This window comes from Pituophis catenifer, unplaced genomic scaffold (assembly GCF_029215685.1).
Source record: "Pituophis catenifer annectens isolate HBS135680 unplaced genomic scaffold, rPitCat1.0.hap2 SCAF_3, whole genome shotgun sequence".
Lineage (NCBI taxonomy): Eukaryota > Metazoa > Chordata > Lepidosauria > Squamata > Colubridae > Pituophis > Pituophis catenifer.
This window is the reverse complement of record NW_027256883.1, coordinates 211,351,760-211,366,192: the sequence shown is the minus strand read 5'-3', so window position 1 is coordinate 211,366,192 and position 14,433 is coordinate 211,351,760. Positions and strand designations below refer to the sequence as shown.

The 14,433-nt window shown below is 48.0% G+C and overlaps 1 protein-coding gene across 1 annotated transcript; it reads left to right on the top strand.

Annotated features, from left to right (window-relative positions):
* The first annotated feature begins 220 nt into the window (after nucleotides 1-220).
* On the top strand, nucleotides 221-12,856 carry ZGPAT (zinc finger CCCH-type and G-patch domain containing). Its single transcript, XM_070940229.1, has 7 exons — nucleotides 221-483; nucleotides 1,881-2,623; nucleotides 3,270-3,403; nucleotides 5,498-5,659; nucleotides 6,581-6,712; nucleotides 6,842-7,259; nucleotides 12,297-12,856. Exons 2-7 carry the CDS (start codon nucleotides 2,010-2,012, stop codon nucleotides 12,433-12,435), a joined length of 1,599 nt encoding a protein of 532 aa, XP_070796330.1. The 5' UTR covers nucleotides 221-483; nucleotides 1,881-2,009; the 3' UTR covers nucleotides 12,436-12,856.
* The last annotated feature ends 1,577 nt before the right edge of the window (nucleotides 12,857-14,433 follow it).

Below are 14,433 nucleotides of genomic sequence, written 5' to 3'. Positions count from 1 at the left end.
GCCTCGCCGGGCACGAACCATAGACAGAGAAGGAAAACAAGAGGGAGAAGGAACCATTTCCGGTCGGATTCTCCGGGCGCGAATCATAAACAGGGAAGGAAAGAAGAGGTAGGCGAAGGCACTTCCGGTGGGATTCGCCGGGCGTGAACCATAGACAGGGAAGGAAAGAAGAGGGAGGACGAGCCGTTTCCGGTCGGCCTCTCTCTATGGTCATGAAAGCCTCTGTAGGAGACCGGAAGCGGAGGCGGTTTGCGAGAACCGTCATGGCGGTCGTTGGATACTGAAAGAGGGAAAAGCTGTCCGTCTTTGAGGCGGGGAGGTCGTGCTGGTGAATCGCTTTCCCCTCGCTTGGGTGGCGCGGGGGAGCTTTCGCTGGTCTCCAGTCGGACCCCGCCCAGAAGCCCAGGACTACAACGCTAATCGTCCTCCCTCCTAAGGGACCCATAAGGCTGTGGATGATGGGAGATGCGTCCATTGTCTTGGGTGGGCTCCTTTTTCGTCTGAATTAACTGCAAACGAAAGAAAAGTTTAGCCTGGAACGAGGCCTCTTCCTATCTGCTCGCAAATCCTTTTTTTTTTCTTTTTTTTTTTTTTTGCTGGGGCTTTTCCTGTTGAATTTCTGCCTGGCTCATAAGGCAGAAGCTGTCAGCTCCGAAGAATAAAAGAGAGAAAAAAAAATCATATTTCTTTTCTCTGCTCAGAGACTACCTGGAGTTGCCACCTTTTCTTTCCTGCCTTTGCTCCTGTGCCATTAAATATCAAAGTGAAGAAATTAATTGATTAAGAAATTAAGAAATATCAACCGCAGGAAATTTTAATCCCTTTGTATTAGGAATTATTTCATTGGCTTTTTTCGTAAAAGGCAACACCGGTAGCAGCAAAAGAGGGGGGGGCTATAGCTTGGTTGCAGTTTTTATCTACAGCGCATGGATTTTCAAACCTGGTTTCCTGACAAAAAATTGGTTTTCTGACTTGGTTTTCCTTTGAATTTTTTTTTTTAATTTGATTTATATGCCGCCCTTCTCCGGAGACTCAGGCTAGCTTACAATGCGCTAAGCAATAGCCTTACATACTTTTGTATATTTATACAAAGTCAGCTTATTGCCCCCACAATCCAGGTCCTCATTTTACCTACCTTAGAAAGGATGGAAGGCTGAGTCGACCTTGAGCCTGGTGAAATTTGAACTTGCAGTAATTGCAGGCAGCTGATGTTAATAACAGTGCTTTGGTCTGCTGTTCCACCAGGGCTCTATTTTGATCTATTTTTCCTGAAAAGGCACTCGTTTCCGGAGTCATAACATGGAGGCACGTTTTACTGCAAATTTTCTGCCACTCTAGAAGATAGAATAAATACCTTGGTGCTTTTTAGATGCTATCGGCATAATTTCCCAATACAGATAATCCTCGGCTTACAATCATTTGTTTAGTGGAGTTACAACAGCACTGAGAAAAATGACTTATGAACAATTTTCACACTTATGACCATTGCAGCATCCCCATGGTCACGTGGGCGCTTGGCAACTGGCATGTATTCATGACAGTTGCATTGTCCTGGGGTCACACGACCCCCCCCTCCCCTTTGTAACCTTCCCATCTGGCTTCTGACGAGCAAAATCAATGGGGGGGAGCCAGATTTGCTTAAACAACCACAGGATTTGTTTAATAAATGTGGCAAAAGAGGTAAAATGCGGGCAACTCATTTAACAACCGCCCTGCTCTGCAACAGAAATGTTGAGCTTAACTGTGATCGTAAATTGAGGACTACCTGTAATACTGCTTTGTAACCTGCTCAAATGTCTCATGTGCCATTGTGCAGAATTGTGAAAGCTTTTCCTGAAAAATAGTATAAACCTACTGACAATTATCTGCGTTTCTTGCAGTGAGATGAGTAAAAAACAGACGCAGCGATGAACTAAAGTGCGGCCCTTATTGTTGGATGAATATCGTATTTCTCTGTTGCCTGTTAAGCTGGAAATGTGCTGAATTCTGAAGAGAAAAGGAGCGCAGCCATGGACGAGGAGAGCTTGGAAACAGCCATTCAGACTTACAGTGCTCAGCTGCAGCAGGTGGACTTGGCTTTGGGAGCTGGGCTGGACCCAACGCAACAGGCCGATCTAATGCAGCTGCAGGGCGATTTAAGGCAGCTGATAGAACTGACCGAAGCCAGCCTCCTGTCTGTGAAAAAAAGCAAACTTTGTTCAGTTTTGAACCCCGAGGCGCTCTCCACGCCTTCCTCCACCCATCCTCAACAGAGTGGTGGAGAAGCTGGCCGCCCGAACGCTGATGACGAATATGCTGCTTTTAAGGAAGCCATTGAGCAAATAGGGGAAGAGGATGGTCCATTAAGGACTCAAGAGGACAGAGATGGGACGGGTGATGAAGAGGAAGAAGAGGAGGAGGAGGAGGAGGAAGAAGAAGAAATAGCCAGCGGGATGAAAGTGAAAGCTCCTTACTACAGTTCCTGGGGAACCCTGGAGTATCACAATGCTATGATTGTAGGTAGTGAGTGTTTGGAAGATGGAGGGCCTGGAGTTAGGGTGCTCTACCTCTACCCAACTCACAAGTCTTTGAAGCCATGTCCCTTTTTCCTGGATGACAAATGTCGATTTAAGGAGAATTGTCGGTAAGTAGATCGACTGGTAGTATGGGCGGGATACCCTGATATGTCCAAAAAGCACTTCTTTCATTATGCAGGACACATCCTGTGGGCAGAATCTACCTGATAAGATTGCTCTTTTTCTGCTTGGGGAATCTCTGTATAGATAGTCCTTGATTTATGACCACAGTGGAGCCCCACATTTCTTTTGCCAAGCAAAAAGGGTTGCTAAGTGAATTTTGCTCCATTTTACATCCTTTCTTGCCACAATCGTTAAGTGAATCACTGCAGTTATTAAGTCAGTTACCCGGTTGTTAAGTGAGTCTGGTTTCCCCCATTGATTTTGCTTGTCAGAAGGTCGCAAAAGGTGGTCATATGACTTGGGACGGCTACGACCGTCATTATTTTAAGTCAATTTCCAAGTGTCCAAATTTTGATCATGTGCGGGACACTGCCAATGGCCATAAGTGCAGCCCAATTGTCCAGGGAAGTGGGGAATGGACATCCATCAGTTCTTCAAATCTGGGTCATGTGTGCCGCCAAGGAAGTCCGTCATAACCTGCAATGTTTGCTACAGAGTCTGGTCGTAGGTTGAGGACTTCCTGTATAAAGCTACGCTGTTTTGAAACCCAGGCACTTACAATGGACTCTCCCTTCGTGGTCTTCATGGCAGGTTTTCCCACGGGCAGGTGGTATCCATTGAGGAACTGCATCCCTTCGAAGAGCCTGACCTCAGTTGTCTAGCTGTGGGGTCAGCCTGCCTGGCGAGACACCAGGATGGGATCTGGTACGCTGCTAAAATCACAGGTGAGGTCGATTTCGGCACGCCCCATGGGTTTTCATTGTATGAAGAGTCTATGTTGTGGCCCTCCAGCTGCCAGCTGAGCTGGCGGCAGACTCGGACGATAAGGAAGTTGGGGAGGAAATTGAGCCAGTTCTGGAGTCTGGAGAAGGCTCTGATGGATGCTCTGCGTCGGACGCAAAGATAGAGCCAGGGCCGTCCGACATTTCCCAGCCATTGGAGAGGCAGCTGCCTTTGGAGAGTGATATGAGTGGGGAGGAAGAACAGCTGGGGCCTGTTCCAGATGCATGTATGCACAGAGCTCTTAGGAGAGGTGAGCAACGGAGGACAAGGAGTCAACTTGGGAAGGAAAGCACATGTGGACGCTGAATCGCCCCTCCCTGGCTGGGGAATAAATAGAAGGAAAGTGGAGTGGGTGGTCGTAGGAGACAACAGTTTGTATTTCTGAAGATTTGGCTTATCCTGTTCCGTGCCTCAGACTGCTTGCCAGAACTTAATTTGCAGCTTTGTGGCCTGGCAATTATCTCAAGGAACTGATAAGGTCTTTTACTGCAGTTAACTCCTTGAAGGACTCTTGCCTAGACTTTTTGGTGTGTGAATGCCATTAATTCACAGGAGATAAATAAAGATGGAGTCTGTTTCTTGCTTGTGCTAAGGCTGGGTCAGAACAGCTTAGGACGCTGGCAGCTACACCTGGGACAGGTAGAACTCTGACCTAGAATTGTGGGCCCCTTAATTGCACCCAGATTTGGTGGATGATTTGCTCTTTTAAGAAAATCCAGAGATCACTTTTTCCCCCCCTAGCTTTGCTGCTGTATTCCAAATTTGCTCATTTTTTAAACGTTTCCTTGGCTCACTGATGTAGAAGCTTTCGGAGATCTGAGGCAGCCCATTTTTTTGCCATCCTTTTAACTCAGTGTTTCTCAAACTGCAGCTTTTAAAATCCCAGATCCCACATTTTCCCCCTAAGGAATAATATAGTGAATCACAAGGCAGCCAAACACCGACAAGTTCTAAATATGCGTTGAGTACCAAACAAATAATGAGTACTGGGACAAAATTTTTGCATCAGATTGCATTGAGTACCAAATTCGATGAGTTTCCAAGCAGTTGAGTCCTTAACGTACCACCACAATTGAGCCCAAAATTGATGTTGCTAAGTGAGAGATTTTGTTAAGTGAATTTTACCCCATTTTGCGACTTTTCTTGCCACAGTTGTTAAGTGAACCGCTGCGGTTGTTAAATTGGCCATGTGGTTGTTAAGTGAAACTGGTTTCCCCCGTCAATTTTGTCGGAAGGTCGCAAAAGGGAATCACGTGACTCCTGAACCTTGCATCCGTCATAAATATGAGTCAAGCATCCGAATGTAAATTGCGTGACCATGGGGATGCTGCAGTAGTCATGTGTGAAAAGTGAAAAAGTGTGAAAAATGGTCCTACGTCACTTTTTTCAGGACCACCTTAACGTCAAACGATCACCAAGTGAACTAATATATGTGGATATCTACATAATTTTGTTTTTATTTATCTTGTCACGTTTATGTACTATAAAATTGGAGGTGGTAACCCTTTAAGAGCTGTATGCAATGAAATTTCATTTTTAATGTATGCCAATAAGTGTAGATTCAAAGTGACAATAATTCTATTCTCTATTCTGTTCTATATATTCTATATTTTCTATTCTATTCCATATATTCTATTCTATTCTGTCCTATCCTGTCCTATATATTCTATATTCTATTCTATTCCATTCCATTCCACTCCTCTCCTCTCCTCTCCTCTCCTCTCCTCTCCTCTCCTCTGTTCTGTTCTGTTCTATTCTATTCTATTCTATTCTATTCTATTCTATTCTATTCTATTCTATTCTATTCTATTCTTTTCTCTTCTCTTCCCTTCCATTCCATTCCACTCCACTCCGGGTTCTATTCCATTCCATTCCATTCTGTGTTCTATTCTATTCTATTCTATTCTATTCTACATGCTATTCTATTCTATTCAATTCTGTTGTAATTTGAGGACTACCTGTATATACATCACCCTGAGTTATTGATAGAAATAATTAAGGCGGATGTAAATAACATGAATAATCTCCTTTCTCAGACATTGACAGCGGTTATTACACAGTGAAGTTTGACTCGCTGCTCCTGAAGGAAGCGGTGGTGGAAGGGGATGGCATAATCCCTCCGCTCCGTAGCGAGGAGACCTCTTCCTCCTCCTCTGAGTCCGAAGGCGATGAACTGGATAGCTCTGCGTACGCTAAAGGTAAAAGATAATGCTTTTCTGACTTTCCCACTGCCCTGTGGTTACTGCATTTATTTTACTCCTAATCGTCTGCTTGTACCCTCCAAATCTCCCTTTGGCCACCGTGCAGGCAGTCCTTGACTTACAATTGGGTAACATTGTGTTTCTCAACCTTAGCAACTTTTAAGATGGGTGGACTTCAACTCCCAGAATTCCCTAGCCAGCATCCTTTAAGACGGGTGGACTTCAACTCCCAGAATTCCCCAGCCAGTATCCTTTAAGACGGGTGGACTTCAACTCCCAGAATTCCCCAGCCAGTATCCTTTAAGATGGGTGGACTTCAGCTCCCAGAATTCCCCAGCCAGCTTACCTTTAAGACGGGTGGACTTCAACTCCCACAATTCCCCAGCCAGCATCCTTTAAGATGGGTGGACTTCAGCTCCCAGAATTCCCCAGCCAGTATCCTTTAAGATGGGTGGACTTCAACTCCCAGAATTCCCCAGCCAGCATCCTTTAAGATGGGTGGACTTCAACTCCCAGAATTCCCCAGCCAGCATCCTTTAAGACGGGTGGACTTCAACTCCCAGAATTCCCCAGCCAGTATCCTTTAAGATGGGTGGACTTCAGCTCCCAGAATTCCCCAGCCAGCTTACCTTTAAGACGGGTGGACTTCAACTCCCACAATTCCCCAGCCAGCATCCTTTAAGATGGGTGGACTTCAGCTCCCAGAATTCCCCAGCCAGTATCCTTTAAGATGGGTGGACTTCAGCTCCCAGAATTCCCCAGCCGGCATCTTTTAAGATGGGTGGACTTCAACTCCCAGAATTCCCCAGCCAGCATCCTTTAAGATGGGTGGACTTCAACTCCCACAATTCCCCAGCCAGCAGACTTTAACTCCCAGAATGCCTCTTTCTGCCTCTTATCTCTCCCTCTTGTCTCCAGTCATTGATGGCAGCATTCCGGAGAATGGGGAAGGGACATCCACTTGTCTTTCGTCCTTCGGCAGCTGGGAAGCCCATACGCGCGGCATAGGCTCCAAACTTATGGCCCAGATGGGTTACGAGCTTGGAAAAGGTACGTGTGGGTCCAGTGGGAGGACAGTATGAGGTGTACACCCCCAAGGAGGCTCTGCCCCCCGATGGATGCCCCAGCTGCAATTCTTCTTGTACCACATGCACACCCATATCACACTTTTCCTTGCAGGCCTGGGCAAAAATGCAGAGGGTCGGATCGAGCCAATATTAGCCGTCGTGCTCCCCAAGGGGAAATCGCTGGACCAGTGCGCGGAGATCTTGCAGAAGAAGAGGGAGGGGAAGCTGGATCCGTCCAAGCCCAGGAAACGGAGGGCGAAAGGCAAGAACGCGTCCCGCGTCCGGCAGCAGAGCCCGAAACGCCGAAACGTGTTTGATTTTCTGAACGAGAAGCTGCAGAGCCAGGATTCGGGGGGGCAGCCGGGAGGGACGCTCCCCCCGCTGGAGAGGAGCAGCAAGGAGATCTACCACGCCAGCAAGACTACCAAGAAGGCCCTCAACGTCCGCCTCTTCCAGACCGTGGAAAAAATCGAGCAGACTCAGAGGGACATCCGAGGGATCCGCGAGGCCTTGGCACGCAACGTCGGGCGGTAAGGAGACGGCCTGGTGGGCGGGAGAGGGGTCGTTCGGATGACCTTCTCTGCTGCTCCTGTGGCGGGGGCAGAAATTAACACCCATCTCTCAGGTCTTCCCGCGTAGGTTAGGCAAGAGTGCAGGTACCTGCTCTCAGTAGGACAGCTCTGCCTTTAAGAAAAAGGCCTTTATAGGCAGGTCAGACCAAGGTCCAGAGGTTAGATTTCCCCAACCTGCAGGCTCTGCTTGTGGCTCGCTCGGATGAAGGTTTTATGCGGGTTATTATTTTATTTTTTTATTAATTCAATTTGTATGCCGCCCCTCTCCGAAGACTCAGGGCGGCTCACAACATATTTAAAATCATTATAAAAAACATTTAAGAACAGGGTGGATTTGATTTAAATCGAGTTGATTTAAATCACAATTTAAATCATGATTTAAATCACTAGTAAAAAGGCTTGATTTAAATCAACTCGATTTAAATCATAATTTTTAAAGAGCAACTGTCTTCTCTGCTACTCCTCTGACCCGCTGTTGACTCACCGATAGTCCCAGTGTTGCAGAATAAACAGCCTCCTGCTACATCACTAAGCTCCGTTTCATGCTGAATAAACTAAATGATTTATGTATCTTAAACAGAAAACTATCTTACGATAGATTTTTACCCCAAAAGTTTTTTATTAAAATAAATTCAATAAAAATCAAAAAAATCCGATTTAAATCAAAAAAATCTGGTTTTTTTGATCTTTTTAAAAAAAATCATTGATTTTTATCCACCCTGTTTAAGAATTAAAAACATTAAAAACATTAAAACTCATTCGCGCCATTCATGGCCGGATCTCACCGGATCGCTAGAGCGAGATCAACGGCCCCAGGCCTGCCGGAAGAGCCAGGTCTTCACCGCTTTCCGGAAGGCCAATAGGGTGGGGATGGTCTGGACCTCAGGAGGTAACTGGTTCCAGAGAGCTGGGGCAGCCACAGAGAAGGCCCTCCCCTGCGGGCCCGTCAGCCGGCATTGTTTAGCTGACGGGACCCGGAGGAGACCAACTCTGTGGGATCTTACCGGTCGCTGGGAGCTATGCGGTAGAAGGCGGTCTCGAAGATAACCTGGCCCTGAGCCATGTAGGGCTTTAAAGGTAATAACCAACACTTTGAATTGTGACCGGAGACCAATAGGGAGCCAGTGCAGTTAGCCGGTTGTGGAGTTCCAGCTCTGTTGAGTTCGTTCGTGATTTGTTATATTGTGCAAACCGGGGAGTTAAGCTGAATTTGGTCAGTTAGGCAGTGGTGGGATTCAAATAATTTAACAACCAGTTCTCTGCCCTAATGACCGGATGGGTGGGAGTGGCCAGGGGTGTGACAGGCAGCACTCAGCCTCCTGCATCCCCCTGGGAGGAAAAACGGGCCACCGGGGTGGGGGACGCGCCACCACCACCTCCGCACCCCGTTTTGGGCCTAGTAGGCCTCCCTGGGAGCAAAAATGGACCGCGGGGGTGGGGGGACCATACACACCCGTGCCCTGTTTTGGGCCTGGAAGGCCTCCCTGCACTTACCTGGGAGCCAAAATGGGGTGCAGGGCAGGGCTGGGAGGGGCAAGGCCAGCCAGCAATTTAACTACCGATTCGCTCGAACCGGCTGAATCCCACCAGTGTCAATAGGTTGTGTGAAATGAAGGGAGGGAGGAAGAAGTTTGGTGAAGGAAGAGAGGAAGGTTTTGAGAAGGGAAGGGAAGGAATACAGGAAGGAAGGAGGGTTGGGAAGGAGGAAGGGAAGGAAAGAGGGGAAAGGAAGGGAAGGGCAAAAGAGAAGAGCCTTGGTGGAGCAACGGACTAAAGTGCTGTTAAAGTAGCACTTAGCTGCCAGCTGCCTGCAATTACTGCGAGTTCAAATGTCACCAGGCTCAAGGTTGACTCAGCCTTCCATCCTTCCGAGGTAGGTAAAATGAGGACCCGGATTGTGGGGGCAATAAGCTGACTTTATATAAAAAAGAACACCGCTTAGGGGCCCCGAAAGCCCTACTAAGCAGGTATATACAAAAAGTATGAAGGCTATTGCTTAACGCATTGTAAGCCGCCCTGAGTCTCTGGAGAATCGAACCAATGAATGAATGAATGAATGAATGAATAAATAAATAAGAGCCTTGGTAGTACAGTTGTCTAAAGCATCCTGTTATTAAGAACAGCTGTCTGCAATTATTGCAAGTTCGAATCTTGCCAGGCTCAAGGTTGCCAGGCTCAAGGTTGACTCAGCCTTCCATCCTTTCTAAGGTAGGTAAATTGAGGACCCAGTTTGTGGGGGCAATAAGCTGACTTTGTATAAATATACAAAAGGATGAAGGCTATTGCTTAGCGCATTGTAAGCCGCCCTGAGTCTCCGGAGAAGGGCGGCATATAAATCAAATTTAAATAAATAAATAAATAAATAAATAAATAAATAAATAAATAAATAAATAAATAAATAAATAAATAATAAACAAACAAACATGGGGGATTTTCCCAGTGGTGTGGGGTCCATAACCAGCATTTGCTCTTTTGTGGGTATCAATTCAGGGCCACCAATTCAGGCTTCAGGATTATTTGATTGCAGCTCGTGGCTACCCAGCTGCAGATCTGACCACACAGAAATGGCAAAAAGAATAAGAAAGACGGCAGCTCCCCTTGTTGGGGGAGGGGGTGTTTGGCTAATCTTGACTTTCCCCTAGTTGAGATTGATTTGTACCCCTCTGAATGTCTTCTTCACTCTCCCCAACACATTGTTAAGCGAATAAAGTGGTCGTTTAGTGAATCAGTGCCATTTTGCCCGAAATAAGTTCCAGTTTTGGGCATAAGGATCGCAAAACGTGATCAGATGATCATAGGATGAGCCACGGTGGCGCAGTGGTGAGAGTTCGGTTCTGCAAGCTACTTCTGCTGCCTGCCAGCTGCTTTCAATTTGGCAGTTCAAATCTCACCAGGCTCAAGGTTGACTCAGCCTTCCATCCTTCCGAGGTGGGTCAAATGAGGACCCAGATTGTTGGGGACAAAAGGCTGACTCTGTAAACCGCTTAGAGAGGGCTGTAAAAACACTATGAAGCGGTATATAAGTGCTATTGGTATTGGCCTTCCTTCCTTCCCTCCCTCCCTCCCTCCCTTCCCTCCCTTCCTCCCTCTCTCCCTTCCTCCCTCCCAGTGGTTAGAATGCATTATTGCAAGCAAACTCTGCCCACTGCCAGGAGTTCGATCTTGACCATCTCCAGGTTGACTCATCCTTCCGTCCTTCCGAGGTGGGTAAAATGAGGACCAAAATTGTTGGGGTTAAGAGGCTGACTCTGTAAACTGCTTAGAGAGGGCTGTAAAAGCACTATGAAGTGGTATATAAGTCCTATTGGTATTGCCCTTCCTTCCTTCCCTCCCTTCCTTCCCTTCCTCCCTCCCTCCCTCCCTCCCAGTGGTTAGAATGCAGTATTGCAAGCAAACTCTGCCCATTGCCAGGAGTTCGATCTTGACCGTCTCCAGGTTGACTCATCCTGCCGTCCTTCCGAGGTGGGTAAAATGAGGACCCAGATTGTTGGGAGTAAGAGGCTGACTCTGTAAACTGCTTAGAGAGGGCTGTAAAAGCACTATGAAGCAGTATATAAGTGCTATTGGTATTGCCCTTCCTTCCTTCCTTCCTTCCTTCCTTCCTTCCTTCCTTCCTTCCTTCCTTCCCTCCCTCCCTCCCTCCCTCCCTCCCAGTGGTTAGAATGCAGTATTGCAAGTAAACTCTGCCCACTGCCAGGAGTTCGATCTTGAACGTCTTCAGGTTGACTCATCCTCCCGTCCTTCCGAGGTCGGTAAAATGAGGACCCAGATTGTTGGGAGTAAGAGGCTGACTCTGTAAACTGCTTAGAGAGGGCTGTAAAAGCACTATGAAGCAGTATATAAGTGCTATTGGTATTGCCCTTCCTTCCTTCCTTCCTTCCTTCCTTCCTTCCTTCCTTCCTTCCTTCCTTCCCTCCCTCCCTCCCTCCCTCCCTCCCTCCCTCCCTCCCTCCCGGTGGTTAGAATGCAGTATTGCAAGTAAACTCTGCCCATTGCCAGGAGTTCGATCTTGACCGTCTCCAGGTTGACTCATCCTGCCGTCCTTCCGAGGTGGGTAAAATGAGGACCCAGATTGTTGGGAGTAAGAGGCTGACTCTGTAAACTGCTTAGAGAGGGCTGTAAAAGCACTATGAAGCAGTATATAAGTGCTATTGGTATTGCCCTTCCTTCCTTCCTTCCTTCCTTCCTTCCTTCCTTCCTTCCTTCCTTCCTTCCTTCCTTCCTTCCCTCCCTCCCTCCCTCCCTCCCTCCCAGTGGTTAGAATGCAGTATTGCAAGTAAACTCTGCCCACTGCCAGGAGTTCGATCTTGAACGTCTTCAGGTTGACTCATCCTCCCGTCCTTCCGAGGTCGGTAAAATGAGGACCCAGATTGTTGGGAGTAAGAGGCTGACTCTGTAAACTGCTTAGAGAGGGCTGTAAAAGCACTATGAAGCAGTATATAAGTGCTATTGGTATTGCCCTTCCTTCCTTCCTTCCTTCCTTCCTTCCTTCCTTCCTTCCTTCCTTCCCTCCCTCCCTCCCTCCCTCCCTCCCTCCCTCCCTCCCTCCCGGTGGTTAGAATGCAGTATTGCAAGTAAACTCTGCCCACTGCCAGGAGTTCGATCTTGAACGTCTTCAGGTTGACTCATCCTCCCGTCCTTCCGAGGTCGGTAAAATGAGGACCCAGATTGTTGGGGGCAAGAGGCTAACTCTGTAAACCGCTTAAAGAGGGCTGCAAAAGCACTGTGAAGCGGCATATAAGTCTACGTGCTACTGCTATAGGATGTTGCAAACCACAATAAATGCAGCTGTATTGCCCAGCACCCGAAGTTCGGCCATGCGACCACGGAGGGACCCATCCGTCAGAACTTTGAATCCAGGTCGTAAGTCCTCTTTTCATAGATGTCAGTCGTACATTGGAACGATTGCAAAGGGGCCGGTTGTAACTCGAGGGCTACCTGTCCCATTCCTGATCTCTCTTTCTCTCTCTCTCTCTCTCTCTTGACGATTTCTAGGCACACCGTCGCCACCGCGAAGCTGGAAGAGAAGCTCTCTGAAGCCCACAAGAAACTGGGCGAGCTGCGATCTTTGGAGGCGAGTCTTCAGCAGGAGCAGAAGAAAGCTGACACGCACAAAAAAATGACCGAGTTCTAGGTTTTTCTCCGTGTTGCGGGGAAAAAAAAAAGGATAGGCTGCAGAGGAGCCTTCCTTTCTTCTGGGTTTCATTCTCTCCCGTTGGACAAGTGGGCTGGATTTGAACTGGTAGCTTCAGAGAAAAGCTCCCCCAGATATCCACAGCAGATTCAGGACTGATTTGATTAAGGAAGGTTTTCTGTTATGACAACTGTACGACCTGTGGATTTCAACTCCCAGAATTCCTGAGCCAGCAACGCTGGCTCAGGAATTCTGGGAGTTGAAGTCCACAAGTCCTAGAGTTGCCCGAGTTGCCCACTCCTGTGTTATGTCCTGCCCATCTCTTTGGTACTTGGTTCCTCCAGGACTTCTCTATGGTTCCTTGGGGACTGATGGCCTCTTTTCTCCCCCTCTTAGCGGACAGGAGCACTACTATGGTGAATGGAGAAAAATAAAATGAGAAAAACTCTATTATGTCTTTTTTTGTTTGTTTTTTTGTTCTACCATTAATCTGTTTGACCAGCAGGAGGCGCAACAATATTCTTGCACAAAGCACTTCCTTGGGTTGCATAGCTTTTCAACCCACCCTTTTCCTAGGGGCCATGCCTCTTTCGGTTCTTTTATTTTATTTTATTTGTAATTTGATTTATATGCCGCCCTTCTCCGGAGACTCAGGGCGGCTTACAATGCGCTAAGCAATAGCCTTCATCCTTTTGTATATTTATACAAAGTCAGCTTATTGCCCCCACAACTGGGTCCTCAATTTACCTGCCTTAGAAAGGATGGAAGGCTGAGTCAACCTTGGGCCTGGGGAGATTCGAACCTGCAGTAATTGCAGGCAGCTGGTCTTAATAACAGGGTGCTTTAGACCACTGTACTACCAAGGCTCCTATTTGTTTACATCCTGCCTTTATTATTTTTTACAAATAAGGCAGCAAAAGGATCCAACGCACGCATTCCTCTTCCTGTTTTCCCCACAACGATCCTGTGAGGTAGGTTGGACTGAGAGAGATGAGTGGCCCAAAGTCCCCAGCCAGCTTTCATGCCTAAGGCGGGACTAGAACTCGCTGTCTCCTGGTGATTGACCCAAAGTCACTCAGCTGGCTTTCATGCCTAAAGCGGGACTAGAACTCGCCATCTCCTGGTGATTGGCTCAAAGTCTCCCAGACAGCTTTTGTGCCTAAGGGGCGGGACTAGAACTCGCCGTCTCCTGGTGATTGGCTCAAAGGCAGCCAGACAGCTTTCATGCCTAAGGCAGGACTAGAACTCGCCGTCTCCTGGTGATTGGCTCAAAGTCTCCCAGACGGTTTTTGTGCCTAAGGGGCGGGACTAGAACTCGCCGTCTCCTGGTGATTGGCTCAAAGGCAGCCAGACGGCTTTCATGCCTAAGGCAGGACTAGAACTCGCCGTCTCCTGGTGATTGGCTCAAAGTCTCCCAGACGGTTTTTGTGCCTAAGGGGCGGGACTAGAACTCGCCGTCTCCTGGTGATTGGCTCAAAGGCAGCCAGACGGCTTTCATGCCTAAGGCAGGACTAGAACTCGCCGTCTCCTGGTGATTGGCTCAAAGTCTCCCAGACGGCTTTTGTGGCTAAGGGGCGGGACTAGAACTCGCCGTCTCCTGGTGATTGGCCCAAAGTCTCCCAGACGGCTTTTGTGGCTAAGGGGCGGGACTAGAACTCGCCGTCTCCTGGTGATTGGCTCAAAGGCAGCCAGATGGCTTTCATGCCTAAGGTGGGACTAGAACTCGCCGTCTCCTGGTGATTGGCTCAAAGGCAGCCAGATGGCTTTCATGCCTAAGGTGGGACTAGAACTCGCCGTCTCCTGGTGATTGGCTCAAAGTCTCCCACCGCTTTTGTGGCTAAGGGGCGGGACTAGAACTCGCCGTCTCCTGGTGATTGGCTCAAAGGCAGCCAGACGGCTTTCATGCCTAAGGCGGGACTAGAACTCACAGTCTCCTGGTGATTGGCTCAAAGTCTCCCAGGCGGCTTTTGTGGCTAAGGGGCGGGACTAGAACTCGCC

Excerpts from the sequence above, each read along its gene's own strand:
- ZGPAT (XM_070940229.1), top strand. The coding sequence starts at position 2,010 with ATGGACGAGGAGAGCTTGGAAACAGCCATTCAGACTTACAGTGCTCAG. Across the intron at positions 2,624-3,269 it reads CGATTTAAGGAGAATTGTCG|GTTTTCCCACGGGCAGGTGG; the intron begins GTAAGTAGATCG and ends TCTTCATGGCAG. Across the intron at positions 7,260-12,296 it reads TTGGCACGCAACGTCGGGCG|GCACACCGTCGCCACCGCGA; the intron begins GTAAGGAGACGG and ends GACGATTTCTAG.